Source organism: Hyaena hyaena, unplaced genomic scaffold, assembly GCF_003009895.1.
Source record: "Hyaena hyaena isolate Hyena2069 unplaced genomic scaffold, ASM300989v1 scaffold_81, whole genome shotgun sequence".
NCBI classification, from domain to species: Eukaryota; Metazoa; Chordata; class Mammalia; order Carnivora; family Hyaenidae; genus Hyaena; species Hyaena hyaena.
Window position 1 is genome coordinate 2412352 of NW_024080714.1, and position 15226 is coordinate 2427577.

At 36.0% G+C, this 15226-nt stretch overlaps 1 protein-coding gene across 1 annotated transcript in view; it reads right to left on the minus strand.

Moving 5' to 3' along the window:
- Positions 1-4519: 4519 nt before the first annotated feature.
- The window catches only part of SCAF8 (SR-related CTD associated factor 8), a 95546-nt gene continuing 84839 nt past the window's right edge, over positions 4520-15226 (minus strand). Inside the window, 5 exon segments of the mRNA XM_039234106.1 lie at positions 4520-6657; positions 7411-7629; positions 10586-10654; positions 13004-13148; positions 14770-14903. Of these exon segments, the coding sequence (XP_039090037.1) occupies positions 5198-6657; positions 7411-7629; positions 10586-10654; positions 13004-13148; positions 14770-14903 (2027 nt within the window). The 3' untranslated portion in view covers positions 4520-5197.

A 15226-nucleotide genomic window follows, 5' to 3' on the forward strand; every position in this document is an offset into this window, starting at 1 on the left:
TTCCAAGTTTACTCTCTACCATCTGGTGAATTCTGTGCATAAGAGCTCCCTCCTTTGCTTCCTTCGGGAAAGGTCAATCTGTGGTAGGGTCCCTCCCTAAGGAATGAAAACAAAAAACAAAACAAAACAAAATTTCCCTCAAGACCTTGTAACATGAGAACACTTAAACAGGCTGCATGTTTGTGTGTTACCATACATGGAAGACAAAGAAGTTGATAATGCATAAAAAGACTATGCCACATGGCGTTTGGGGCTCAGTTCTTAGGGTAGGAACCCAACTGAGTCGTCCTGGCACTAATAAAGTTGCTTCCTGGGAAAAAAAAGCCTCGGTGTCATGACTCTATGAGAATCCTGCGACAATCTTACTATCCGAAGCACCTAGCAGTTCCATGATGTAAACTTAGGCTGTGAGCACAATTCTACCCCTTGAGCCACTGGGTATAGTTTACATATTTGTTCTGTATTGTGATTAGAACAGGGCAGAATAATTCTAAGTGTACATAAAGAATGAAAAGAGAACCCCAAAAGAGGGGAGAATTAAGTAGAGGGGAAGAAAAATATCTGAGCAAAGCTCATGCAAAATAAACCACCAATCTGCATTAGTTTCTGATGTGCAACCACATCTAATAGTCCAGTCCTACTAGAAATACTACTAGCCCTTGATAAATTTGACACTCACAATCTTATCCCAAAGGGTCCTTTCGCATAATCAAAGCATTTAAATCCAAAGAAAAAGTAACTTCTACTTTGAGATATCCTATAACAAAGTCTCAATTGAGTCAAAAATATTTCCTATAAAACCATCTCAGGATGCTTCCTTCCATCCCTTTCTTGCCTTAATTCATTTTTAGATTCTTAATGATTAATATTAATGAGTTTAGAACATCTGTAATAATGACTTCTCAATTTTTTATTCATACTCCAGTACCAACTGCTACAAATTAAGTATATACTTAACTTAAACATTAAAAATAATTTTTATATTACCAAAGGATTTTACTTAAAAAATTTTTTAAAGAATCTCAAGTGCACAGCATATTAAGTATTTACATGTTTTAATCTATTTGAAGTGGTAGAATGTGGGGGCAAAGATATATATAAAGATATATATAAAGAGCAAATATATACACCCAGGGAAGTGTGTGTGTGTGTGTGTGTGTGTGTGTGTGTAAACATGTACCTCCGGAGAGGAGTCTGTATTTGTAAGTCTGTGGTGACATCCCCCACCTCCTAGTTTCAAAGGGCTCCACAGGTGATTCTATTCTACATTTCTCGGCTGAGAACCACACAGAGTATTTCAAATTACTTTCAAGATGTACGCCCCTATTTAAAGTATACCCCCGCAAGAAAACAATCTGGGCCATTAATTTTGAATTCTAATTCCAGAAAATTTTGCTAAACCAAGGTGTCTTGTATTTAAATCTCCCATTAAAAAGCAGTAACCGTCATTTCTTCAGAAGTGGAAAACAAAAATTTTAGTGCCTAAAACTTATAGTTTAAAAGTTGTCTTATATAAAACCACAGCATCCTCAATTAAGGAAATATTTCTAATTCTCTGTCACACTGCAATATTTATGATTATATACAAATATTTAGTTTTTAATTTTGCCTGTCTTAAAAATAATATAAAGATATTTGCTTCTCCTCTTCGACATTATGTAAAATATTTAAAAAGAAAAATGTTAATGTCTCCTTTCTTGGAAAGTTAAAAGCCCTTAAAACATTTTATTAGTAGCACCCAATAAAGTAATGATCATAAAGGCACATAAGGCATAATGAAATTATTTTTAATTGAATATTAAAATTTACCTTTTCTTTAAAGTTGTGCCCATTTAAAATATATACAGTGACAAAAAACATCAAAATGTTCTTTAAATCACTTAATGAATAAGGGATTATATATACATCTATCTATATAAAGTTCATAATGAAACCACATTTCTTTGATTCTAAGACACTTTTACATTTGATGTTTCTGAAAAAAGGATGGGTCTTATAATCACTGGCATGTCATTTTTTATTTCTGAATGACGTTTCTTACAATCAATGGCACTTTAGATCTGATGAACTATGGTGTTTGTAAAAAAAAAAAAAATACATTTTCAAATTAAAAGAGGTAACTTTTCCTCTCTGAATGTAATATAACTGACCCACCCTGAAAACAACCTTGAACATGTGGCTCCATAAACTATAATCTTATTATGAGTGAAAATGGCAAATAAATTTAATGAGTCCACTAAATTATCAGGACAAAAGACTGGTAAGAATGTAATGGCTTAAATAGTGAATAAACATTATCAAATATTATATAAAGTCATTTTCAGAGCTTCAAAGAATTTTATGTTTCCACCTTTCAATGCTAACCATTTGCCCATCCTACATACTGAAATAAATTTAGCATTCCACCTACAATGTGCTGCAGATAATAACTGCTTTGCTATAAAGTAAGTTTCTAACTGCAGTATAAATGATCAAAGTGCACTGTATGTATCTATGCTATAAACAGAGGCCAATGTTTAATGAAGTGTTTAAAGACCAAAAAAAAAAAAGAAAGAATTTAAAACATAGTATCTCCTGAAACTGTAGTCTACCAATGTCGTGGAAAGTCCTATCATTCTCTAACATACCACAAATCATGACACTACGAACTTGGTGGCTCCTGCAGACACTGCCTGCGGCACTGGGAACAACTGTACTCAGTGGTTAGGTCACTCTTTGTGTGGTTTCACTGGCTCGCATTCTAGTGACAGCACTGGGATCAAGCGCATCAAAAACGTGATAGGTTCTACTTCCAACTTAAACAAATGTAATTTCTCTCCAATCATTCAAAAAACTGGTAAACGTAAATATAAACTTTGGGAATTCAGTATAAGGATGAGTAATATATCCTTTCTCTTAAATACTACACTACAAAATAAGGACAAAGTGAGAACAAGTATTCATAATTATTTTTCAACTATTTTAAGAATGTCACACACACTCCCAAGATAGGTTTCTAGATATAGCACTGACAGCTGATGAGGTTAACTTTTACCACCAGAATCTTCAAACCAGTGCAATGCTTCTACATATTGTTTTCAAGTTTGCACATGAAGGCCCAGCAGTGATTAAAAACTTGGGATCAAAAGTCACTGAAAAGTCTTACGTTTTTTATTGCTACTTAATCCAAGTGAGTATCACTTAATTTTAATAACGGTAATGCAACTAAAGTAGTTTGAAATCCCAGTCGATATAATTTCCTTAAAGACAAGGCTAATCGTTCCCGAACATTAATACTTTGTACCAATGTCACAGTTTTTCCTGTTACCCTAAGGAAAAGATCTGAAACTACCTCAAATTACTGGACTATATTGATTTGCCTTAAAAATAAACACCAAATTTCCACTCTTACCCATATTTCACATAACAAAAGTAATAATGTGCTATTTCTGTTCAGAACCATTAAGAAGGACTTGATTTTTGGCCAGGAACCAACCTTAAAGCTCTTACAACTCTTTAGATTATCAAGAGGTAAGCCAAACCAATCCACTTTTAAATTTAAACTTAAATCCAATTTTAAAGGGCTGGTGTGTTCTATCCTTATTTTCGGAAGGGTTGACAAATGTAGCTTAAGAATTTTAAAGAAATAGAGCAAATGATGAATGGCTGGGAATGCAGAGGAAACAAAATGACTATTCACAGGACCAAATAAAAGCCTTCATTAGGAATGAAAAAAAAGCACCAATGGTTTTTAATATATGTGTGTATATATATGTAAAACCCAAAGGAGAAACTAACAGCAATTAGGTGAAAATTAAAAGCAAAAATAAATAAATAAATAGGAAACCAATCCCCAATTTTTCTGCTACTCAGATTACCCTGGAGCTACTGTTACCCACAGCCTACAAAACACATGATGGACACTTTGTTCCTGATATATAATGTTTTTAAATCCATCAACAGCTCTATATATTCTGTGCAATTAAGAAATTCACCTCAGGCAAGTGACCAATAAGTACTTTAGTACTAGCACTATCTATGCAGAATAGCAAATATAATGTGAAACAAAGCAATGCAACCATTTACGTGAATTTTGGCTCCATGCTAACTCTGGCTTCATGCCTCACTACGTTAAAAAAGAATTGCCAAACTGTCATTGCATTTCTTTACAGTATTTCTTATTTTACCTTCATAAAGGCTAAGAGTTTTGACTATGAGCATTGTCAATTAGCCAAATGTCTCTAATTTTCTATCCAATTTTAAAGAATATTTTATAAACTATCAACTATTTTTCTCTGTATGTACATGAAGACAGACATACAGAGAAACAAAAATCTACATAGGATTTACACAATAAATATATACAGATATTACATACATACTAATGAGACTGCATGATTTTTATATCAAAGTACATGTTTTTCCACCACACAGTTCTTCATCATTATCAAGAGTAATAAAAAAACTTCTGCAACTAAGCACATGCTGCTAATGATCCAGGGTTTTAAGAATTTGTAGATTAAAAAAATACAATTCCTAGAACACTGTTATCAAACAAATAAGTTTTATTGGCATCTAAAAACAAAATTCACCCAACATTGAAACGTACTTTAATATTTATGTTGTTTTCTTTTTTTTTTCTTTTTTCTTTTTTACTCACTGCAGTATGAGGAACAAATCACAAACACTTACTTTGGAGAAACAGAGACCATAGTGTAGATTTTACAAAATCACTTTTTAAAATCTCTGTATTGTGCTCCTCAAATATCTAGAGCCAGTCTTTGCATAAAATATCACAGCTTTGTCTATTACCTTAAAATTCTGCAGCAGCCTAAAGATATGGATAAGATATACCACCACTTGCTATTTTGAAATATATCTATTACCATATCCAACCTAATGGTAGTATCTAAAAAATTCTTTCTTCCATAGGAAGTCTCTGACAAGCTGTTATTCATTTCCTTGAAGTTAAAAGAATCTGGGGGCAACATTTATATTTTATCAGAAAAATAAAAAAATGTTTACCTACCATGTTCATATTAAGAACAATGTCTATACAAGTCAGTTGTACAATTATTTTAAGAGAAAGGTGAACATGAACATCAGATTAACTTAATTCTGGCAGACAAAAGTGAACAACTATGGTCCAGTCAGCCATTAATCTATTACAGAGAGATGACAACTTTACAAAAGGTATCTTTTACCTACTGAGTGATGATTATGTCCCCTCAGTTTCTGTGCTTTCTACCACTGGTTCACTTTCTATATCAGCAACTGTGTCATTCTTCTCCTTGTTTATTTCACTTGAAGAGGTCAGTTTTTCATAAAGTTCAGGATCATTCTGTACTGGTAAAGGTGGTGGTTGGGCATGTCTCTCAGTATTTTCACCATTAACCTGAGGCACATTATCACCTTTTCGTTGAGAAGTGGCCCCTTCAAAAAAATCAAAAACCCGAGCATGAGGAGGGGGCACCCAGGTGTTTTGAATTCTATCTCGTCCAAGACGGTTTCCATTGATTTCTCTGCAGAAATCAAAATCTCTGTCATCCCTATCCCTGTGCCTCTCCCAAGGTCTTCTGCGGTCATCAAAATCTCTGTGAACTTCTTGTCCAAATCCTCTGTTCCAAGGACCACTTCTAGGATCAAATCGATAATTTCCAGACCGAAATCGACCTCTTTCTTCATGTAAGCCTTTTGGACCACCATACACAGGTAGAACCCGATGTTCTCTCTCATCAAAATCTCTATGCCCCCAGGGCTTTTCTGGATTAAACGCAAAGTGGTCTCTTAGACCAAGGTGATCTATGCCTGGCCTCACAAGATTCTCTCTAATATCGACAGGAGGTCTTCCAAAATGATCCCTACCATCTAACGGAGGAGGCCTTCCAGGACCTTCTCTTGGATCTATAGGCCGTCCAACCACATCCCTAACATCCACCGGGGGAGGTCTACTAAGGCTTTCCCTGGCTTCAATGGGAGGAAACCGGTAATCTCTATCTCCTTCCTGTTGAATGTTTTCATTCCCAAGTGGTATCCTTTTTTCTGGATTAGTAACATTGTCTACACTTTGTCTTCCAGGAACCAGAAAAGGTCTTTCTGGATGACTAAAAATATCTCCTGGAGGAAAAGGACCACGGGGTGGTGGATGAAGAGCTGAATCAAGTACCGATGGGGGAGGGATTCCCCGCTGGGGTGGAATTCCAGGCTGTATTAAAGGGAATCTTGGTCCAGGTGTCTGTGGTATTAGTCCTGGACGAATGTCTAACATTGGCATTGCAGGCATCCTCTGACTAGCGAGATTTAAAGGGGGTAGGTTTTGAGGCCCGGCTGGTGGCTGTGTTCCCAAAAGTCCAGCAGTGTTTGGAACATTTGGTGGCTGTACTCCTATAAGTCCCGAATTATTAGGAATATTTGGGGGTAGCACTCCCAAAAGTCCAGAACTACTTGACACAGTTGGTGGCTGTAGTCCCAAAATTCCAGAGTTATTTAGAATATTTGGTGGCTGGGCTCCAATAATCCCAGAACTACTGGAAACGTTAGATGGCCGTACTCCAATAATTTCAGAATTACTCGATACATTCGGTCTTTGGACTCCCAGAATTCCTCCAGAATTGCTTGTCACATTTGGTGGCTGTCCTCCTAAAATCGCAGAGCTACTTGAAATATCATTTGGAATCACTAAAACAGAAAGAGGAAAAATAAAACACACAAAAAAATCATTCACGTAAAAGGAAACCGTTTTTATAATTACTAATGCTTTAATTTCCAGTAGTTAGCCTAGAGTTAGCAACTCGTATCCCCCAACAATCAAGATGCACTAGATACTAAAAAAAATTAAAGCTAAAATTATTACTATGCATAGTGAAATTTAAATATTAAGACGTAAGTGTGGTGTTGCCTAAGATCTTTACATAGAACGTTTAAAGTTTAATAAAAATGTACGGTATTATAGTAATCTTCACATTTAACAAAAGTCTTTCTAAAGCACAAATTTTAATATACTAACAACACTACCATAAAAGACGACTGGCTACTTTGAGATATCATATTTATCTTTTGGAACTGGCTGGAGAATACTGGGGAGAAATTATTCAGACCTAATATCTGCTTGTTCTTATCTTTCTGTAAGTATACATATTTTGTGCAGTTGTATTTTGATAACAACACATTGCTGCAGTCCCAATAGGCCAAAAAAGGGAAGGGAGAGGTCTTAAAGGTACCAAAATCTACACCGACCTGAAAAGAATGCCAACTTTTTTCTAACAGAAATTTTAGGAGATAGTGACCTCTTTTTAAACATTCAACACTTCAGTATTGGTGCACTGAACTGGTTACAAATGTGCAAGGTATCTCAGAATTAAACACCAATATAAAGGAGTAGTCCTTATAATTTAACTATGTATTTCTGGGGAATCTGTTAATTTGTCTTACCTGCTCTGGTGCTTTCAGCAGAAGGAATCTGGTGGTCTAGAAGATGAGGTACTTTTTCTTCAGGCTCTGCTTGTTTAGTTGAAGGATTAAAAACATTTCCAGCTGGCAGAGTGGAAGTAGCAAGATTGCTGGCAACAGAACCACCCGGTAAAACAAGACTACCAAATCCAACATCCTTCACAGTTTCTGGAGTCATGGATAATGGCGGCTGCACTAAAGCTGTTGTTTAAAGAGCAAGAAAATATATTTCAGATTTAATCAGGCACACAAATCATGTGTTAAGTTAAAAGATTAACTATGGTCAACACTGCCCTTGCCAAAGTTTTCAATGACTTCCTCTCCTCTCTCCCTAGTTGTTTGGGAAGACTACTACGTTACCGTGACATACATGAATTCTCTTCTGGTCCCTCTACTTTATAATGAAATCTCACAGCTTATCTGTTTCATTTAATGGCATCTCTCTATTACCTAGCACATTATATAATAATTGATGCTCAAAATGACAAAGGAGTCACCATGAAGAGGCTAAGTTACATTTAGAAAATTTTATTTATTTTTAATCAGGGAAAAATTTTTTGGAAATATTTTCATAAACAGTGTTTAGTAAAACACAGGCCAGCACTTTAGAAGAAAATTCCAGTAATAAAAAAATAATAATTTCCAAGAATGTTACTACAAGAATTTCTGAATATACAGAAATGATTCATGCAGAATGACACATACAACAATACGAATCTGCTCAATCCCCTTAAATTATAATGTACAGCATCCTTACATTCACTACTTCTCACATAAGAGGTAATGTGAACTGCAAATAAAAAGGTATTAATATTCCATTTTTTAAAGTTTTCCATAAAAAATTTTTTAATGTTTTTTGGTTTTTTTTTTTTTTCAGAGACAGAGGGCAAATGGAGGAGGGGGAGAGAGAGGGAGAGAGAAAGAAAGAGAGACAGAGAGACAGAGAGAAACAGAAGCAGGCTCCAGGCTCTGAGCTATCAGCACAGAGCGTAACGCGGGGCTCGAACCCATGAACCGTGAGATCATGACCTGAGTCAAAGTCAGACACTCAACTAACTGAGCCACTCAGATGCCCCTATGAACATTCCATTTTAAAGAATAGAAAACTCTGTTAAGTGCATACATCATTTATATGTTAAAAAACAGAACTAGAGGAATATAAAATCACACTTAAACCGTCAAAATTTTTAGTCCAATTTATGTCACAACACCATTACATCATTTACTTGGGAATTTTAAGCACTGTTTTAACATCCTCACATTTTGACTCCAGCCTTACCTGGACAAACTGCTAGCATGTAACAGAACTATCTATGAAACAGCAACAAAACCACCTGCAATCATGTATAGGAATTATGAGAATTAAACAATACAGTATGAACAATGAAGAGAATATCTGGCACATGGCTGTATTTCTCTTTCTCTGTGAAACTGATCCCAGATTTTCCAAAATGAGTAAGCTAAAGAAATGATTGGGAGGTGAACTCTAAGATGAGTCTCTAAATGCTGAATTCAGAAACGGCTTCTAAGCACTTGTCTAATTTTTAGAAAAAATAAACAATGCTTCCTAATTAACCAACAACAATAAAAAAGAAGGATCCTAATCCTATCTGAACACTAACGGAGAGAAAAGGGTTGATAAATATTAGGGAAGTGGGTTACAGGTAAGTTCTCTGTCATATACACTCTCTCTACAATAAAATCTTTGAACCAGTAATGGGCCAGAAAGCTAAGAAGTTCTCCAAAACTGATGTAGTCATCTCAAAAGGATAAAGAGGCAACAGGAAAGGTCTCTTACTAGCTAAAGATAAAACAAATTGAACTTCAAAATGCAAAGTGAGTGCAACTGCTCTAAAGTAAAATTCTATTAATCCATAAACGTTAAAGAAACTGAAGGAGAAAGAAGTGGAAACGAAAGGTAGAGAAAGAGAAAGGCTCTTCCCCTTCAGTCACTGGATATAACTGGAAATACCCACAGAACTAAACTCGTGCTGAAAAATGGCACTTCGGGGCAAGAATTTAGCATCTACCACAGTTCTATGCAACTATACCTCACGATAAGTAACTACTACCAGCTGGTAAAAGAAAGGTTTTTGAGTAGAAAAATTCTAGGTAATACATGTGGAAAAATTATAAAATTCAAAAGATTACCACTTGGCAACTAGTGGAAAGTAGATTAAAAAGCAATAGTAATCAGTGGATGAAAATATCAGATGAAAATCGGAAGGGAAACCTTTTTAAAGACCAGGTTCTACTACCTGAATGCTCTGATCCATCTTAACATCATTAAACGTGGGATAAGAAGAAACTGCACGGCAAGAAAACAAAAACAAAAGAAGAAATTGCATGGCTCCTGACGTGATATAACATCAAGTCTATATAACACTCCACCAATTAAATACTGTTGCTAAAAATGTTGGAGCAGATCCTTGGCAAACCTTGGGTGCTAAGAAACTTCCTAGGTACAAGAAAATCCAGAAGATGGAGGAACAAATTCAACATCACAAAGAAGGAAAACCCAAATCCATTGTTTGGGATCTTGCATAGAGAAGCGAAGTGTTTCTTCAGCAAATCAAGATTAAAAAAGAAAGGAAGGTCGAAGCAGGACTGCTCTAGACTGAGACATTTAATACACAAAACAAAACCACACAAATATGATCTGGGGCCTCTTCTTTGAATTTTGACTAAAACAAATCAATTATAAATGACATTTTGAGACAACAGTGCAAATCTGAATATGGAAAATGACTGTCATAATAATGTTAATTTTTTGGAAATCATTTAACAACAAAAAGAGTTATTTTTCTAAAAACTTTCATAACAGGGGTGGCCTGGGTGACTCAGTCAGCTAAGTGCCCAACTCTTGGTTTTGGCTCAGCTGGGATGATCTCCAGGTTTGTGACTTCGAGCTCCACATGGACGGGGCTCTGTGCTGACAGTGTGGAGCCTGCTTGGGATTCTCCTCCCGTTCTCTTTGCCCCTCCCCTGCTTCATGCTCGCTCTCTCTCAAAATAAATAAACTTTTAAAAAATCTGCTTTATTAAAATAAATAAAAAGTAAAAAATTTCATGTAAAAATGTTATAATAATTCACAAGAATGAGCACCAACCGGCTAATGCCCCCATTTATAAAGAAAGTCTGCAGGCAGAACACTCACGCGTTGGCACTACCGGTGGGATGGCAGGCGGTGGTACAACAGGCGGTGGGACTGGAGGAGGCATGAAGCCTGCAGCGGAGACAAGACCAGAACAGAAGACTGACCTCTTATAACTCAAAGATTTCAGTAGTTACACATGGAACTCTACATTCTTAAAACAGGTTCCCATTACTATGACCTTATATTTGTGAATATATTTTCCATATTAAATAATGGAAATTCTTTGTAAACAACGTCTCATATTTGGTCCTGAATAAGCTACGTAGAGCTCAGAAATCCCCATCCCGATCACGCCCTATTTATCTGCTCGTAGGTGGAAGTCCTGTGGCGCTCTCTCTGACGCTGTAAAATCAAAATTAACATAAGCCAAACAACCTGTTTTGTATGTTAGCACAGTAACTTCATGGGAAATTAAATACTATATTTCAAGCTGCTAGCACTATATGCAATAATGTCATGTGTAAAATGTGGTGCTATATTTCTTTGCTAAATATGCTGTTTATCTACTAGATCAAAATAATTCCACTATCTTTGGATGTTATTATCTTATGCTTTGAGGACTGAAATAAATCTTCAACTTAAATATTGACTTTTAATAAATTTAAATGTCAAATGATCAAAAAATAAGCCTGTTTCCTTGTGTTGTTAAAATACAGAACTACCAGAGGTGGGTGGCTCAGTGGGTTGAGCGTCTGACTTTAGCTCAGGTCATGATCTTGCAGTTTCTGAGTTTGAGTCCTGCGCTGGACTCTGTGCTGCCAGCTCAGAGCCTGGAGCCTGCCTTGGATTTTCTCTCTCTCTCTCTCTCTCTCTGTGCCTCCCCTGCTTGCACACTCTCTCACAGAAATAATTCAACATTCAAAAAAATTTTTTAAAAATACAGAGCTACCATTCAATTCAATTAAAAAACAGTGACTAAAGGGGTGCCTGGGTGGCTCAGTCAGTTAAGTGTCTGACTCTTGATTTCAGTTCAGGTGATTTGACTCATGGCTCATGAGACTGAGCTCCATGTCAGGCTCTGTGCTGACAATGCAGAGCCTGCTTGAGATTTTCTCTCTTTCTCCCTCTCTCTCTGTACCTCCCCTCCTCTTAAGCATACTCTCTCTCTCAAAATAAATAAACATTAAAAAAAAGTGGCTAAAAATACTGATTATCAACAAATAAATGCTAGACAATGATTCTATAAAGCCAACGTGGTATGAATTAACCACCTAAAATGATCTTCTGAAAAATAATTTTTTTGAAAAAAATTTTTAATGTTTATTTTACTTTAGAGACAGATAGAACGCAAGATGCGGAGGGGCAGAGAGGGAGGGAGACACAGAATTCATGCAGGCTTCAGGCTCTGAGGTGTCAGCAGAGAGCCCAATGTGGGGCTAGAACCCACAAACTGTGAGATCATGACCTGAGCCGAAGTCAGATACTTAACCAAATTAGCCACCCAGGTGGCCTTGAAAAAAAACTTTTAATTCAGATTTCAAATACAGAAAATAACTGACAAGAGTAATCTTCCAATCTTTAAAATACAAAAAAGATAAAATTCTTATAAAATCTACATTAATACCTAATTACATATTTTATTATAATGTGAACATTTTATGTTACATGGCAAATAAATTACAACCATTCTCAGACAATGAATTTACTTTTGGCCTTGTTGACTGTTTTAGGAATGGCTACGAACTTAAATTATAGAAATCAAAGTTCTTTTCTTACAATATGCAAATCATCTATGAAATTCAAAGAAAGGTAAAAACAGCTTTTTGAAAAACAATACATATCATTTAATCCTTTGTGCTTTACTTTCATTCTTCTAACCTGCCATGGTCTGACGCTTAAAACTCTAAGCTATATAAGCTATTATTATATTTAATTGACATATGTCAAGTAATCTCTAGTTTTTAAACTAGAAATGTTGATTCAAGAAACTTTTATCAAAATAAGTATTACAAATTCAATTGGCATTTTAAGATACACTAATTTCCTGAAAATTAAAACCTAATGATTTTTAGGAACAACAATCTATATAATTTAATGCATACTTCCTGATGCATAGGTGATAACTACAGAGAATTCTGATATAAAAAACGCAACATAAATTTTAAATTATTTTAAGAGTATTTCAATGCTTTTAAAGAATTCCATTTTTTTCTCATCTGTGCTTCTTAACGTATGGTCCACCAACCATGTGCATCACCTGGGAACTTGTTAGAAATGCAATGGTCCTGCCCCACCTCAGTCTTAGTGAATCAACAGGAGGCCAGGCCCAGTACTCTTTGCTTCAACATGCGCTCTGAGGGACCCCTATGTATGCTAAGGTTTGAGAACTGATGCTCTATGCAGCATTTTAACCTGGAAAAATAACAATTTAAATGATATTCTAAGTAGAGTACACATAATAAGATGAAAATTCCTTACCAGGAGGTGGTTGTGAAGGGTTAAAACTCGCTCGCAGAAAAGGAGGTGGAGGGATGGGACTGAATCCAGGAGGAGGAACCGGCATGGAGACCGGAAATGCTGGTGGAACTAAACTAACTGTAGGCACAGCTGGAGCTACTGGAATCTTTTGTGAATAGAAAATAAAAAGTCCATAAATTATTTTATCCATCTGCAATGATTACATCTTGGAACAACTAAAGGTAAATTATTTCTATTTATTTCTAAGGAGATAACAAAAACCACACTGTATTAAGTTGTCTTGTTATTTTCCTTTTTGGACACTTGTTAAGTGACCCTAACTTGAGGTAAAAGCAAGGTACCATTGTCAACAAATAGTATACCTGGAGGCTGAAATCTATTTCACATTCAAGTGATGTACAGTAATGGGCACTGACTTGAAGAATGAATATCATGACAGTTTTCAACTGCCATCCCCCACTAAGTTTATAATACCTATACATGGTAAGCAACCTAACCATTAGGAAACCTGTCAGTAACAGTTTCAAAATGGCTTCAATTTCTCCTAAGTTAATTTTCTACTCCTAGCATAAATATTTTGTACTCATGCTGGACACAGTAATTCTCAAATATTTACTTGTACTATGGGTATACCCCTTTCCTAAATTTCACATATATCAGTGGTCCATTCAACATCTCAAGTTTGTTGTCTGAAAGACTCCAAATTTCACATGCACAAAACTGAACTCCTTGTCCTTCCCCTACTCAGATAATATCTTCATCTTTCCAATTTTGCAAACCAAAAATCTTGCCTCTTCTCTTTCTCACAACTCCAATCTAAACATGTCACAAAGCCTCACTCAACACACCATCACTACTAGACCCCTAGTATCTGAGCACTTTGGAATCCCTTCATTGCCAACAGTCCATGAGCCACCATCCACTCTCATCTGGATTGCTGCAACTGTCTCTCTTCACTGGTCTCCCTGCTCTCTTACTAATGCCCACTAGTCTATTCTCAAAATAGCAGCCAGTGCAGTCCTTTAACCAGATCTTTTAAAGGCTTTAAAGCCAGATCAAGTCACTCCTTTCTTCAAAATCCTGCAGCAATGCCCCATCTCAGAGTGAAAACCAAAGCCCTTCTAGAGATCTCACTTCTACTAAGCTGCCTCTTATTCACTTCACTCTAGCCCACTTGCTATTCCTGGAATGCACCAAGCACGCTCCTAGCCTACGGCTTTCACTGCCTGTTCCTTCTACCTCGAATGCTCTTCCTCAGGTACCCATGTGGTTAATTCCCTCAGTAACTGTTGTTCAAATCTCACATTTTCAATTAAGTCTACTCTGACGATTTAAAAATCCTAAGCACCTGTCCAGGCACTCTTGATAATCCTTATACTTCTTCCTTTTCCTTCTATAATACCTCACAACCCACTCATCAAGAAAATGCAAGCATTTTTCTATCTCCCCTATTGAAAACAAAAGCTGCTTAAAGGCAGGGATTTTTGTGTGGTGTTTTCCACTCATGTATCCTTATCCTGGGTGCCTAGAACAGTGAATGTCCTAGAAGCAGGCAACAGATAAATATTTACACAATAAATGAATATTTAAACATATAGGACACCATTTCTAAAAAATATTTCTTTTCTCAAACTTGTTGGACTAAACTCATATTTACTCTATTTTGGACAATTTCTTCCAAGTTGTATAAAGTCAACACATGAGTAAACACATAAGTATAAGGCAACACGTTAACAATAATAGAAACAGAAACACCCAGCACTAACCTGTAACATAGCAACAGGTGGAGGAAAAACCTCTGCCTGGGTTGTGACCACTGTCTCCTTTTCAACCGGAGGTGGGCTCTGAGTTGTCTGGACTGTCTCTTTAACAGGTTCTGAGCTTTTCACAGTTTCCCACTCTAAACAAAATATTTGAAATTGATTTCCTCTGTATAGGTGCAAAATTTTCATTTTATTTCTATGTATACATTTATTTCATCTCTAAGTCTTTTATCTACCTTGGCACATCTTTAAGATATGTCCACAATTATAAAAAGTGCCAACCTAGGTTTTGCCATTATAAATCTAATGAGAACACGAAGGAATCCAAAAAGGCAGGACACAAGACACAAATGAAAGACACTAAAATATTTAGTTTAGAGAGAACACTTAGGATATAATAGAGACAGGTCTCAAAGGCTATCTATCTGACATAAGAGGAACCAATCTTTTTCTATATTGT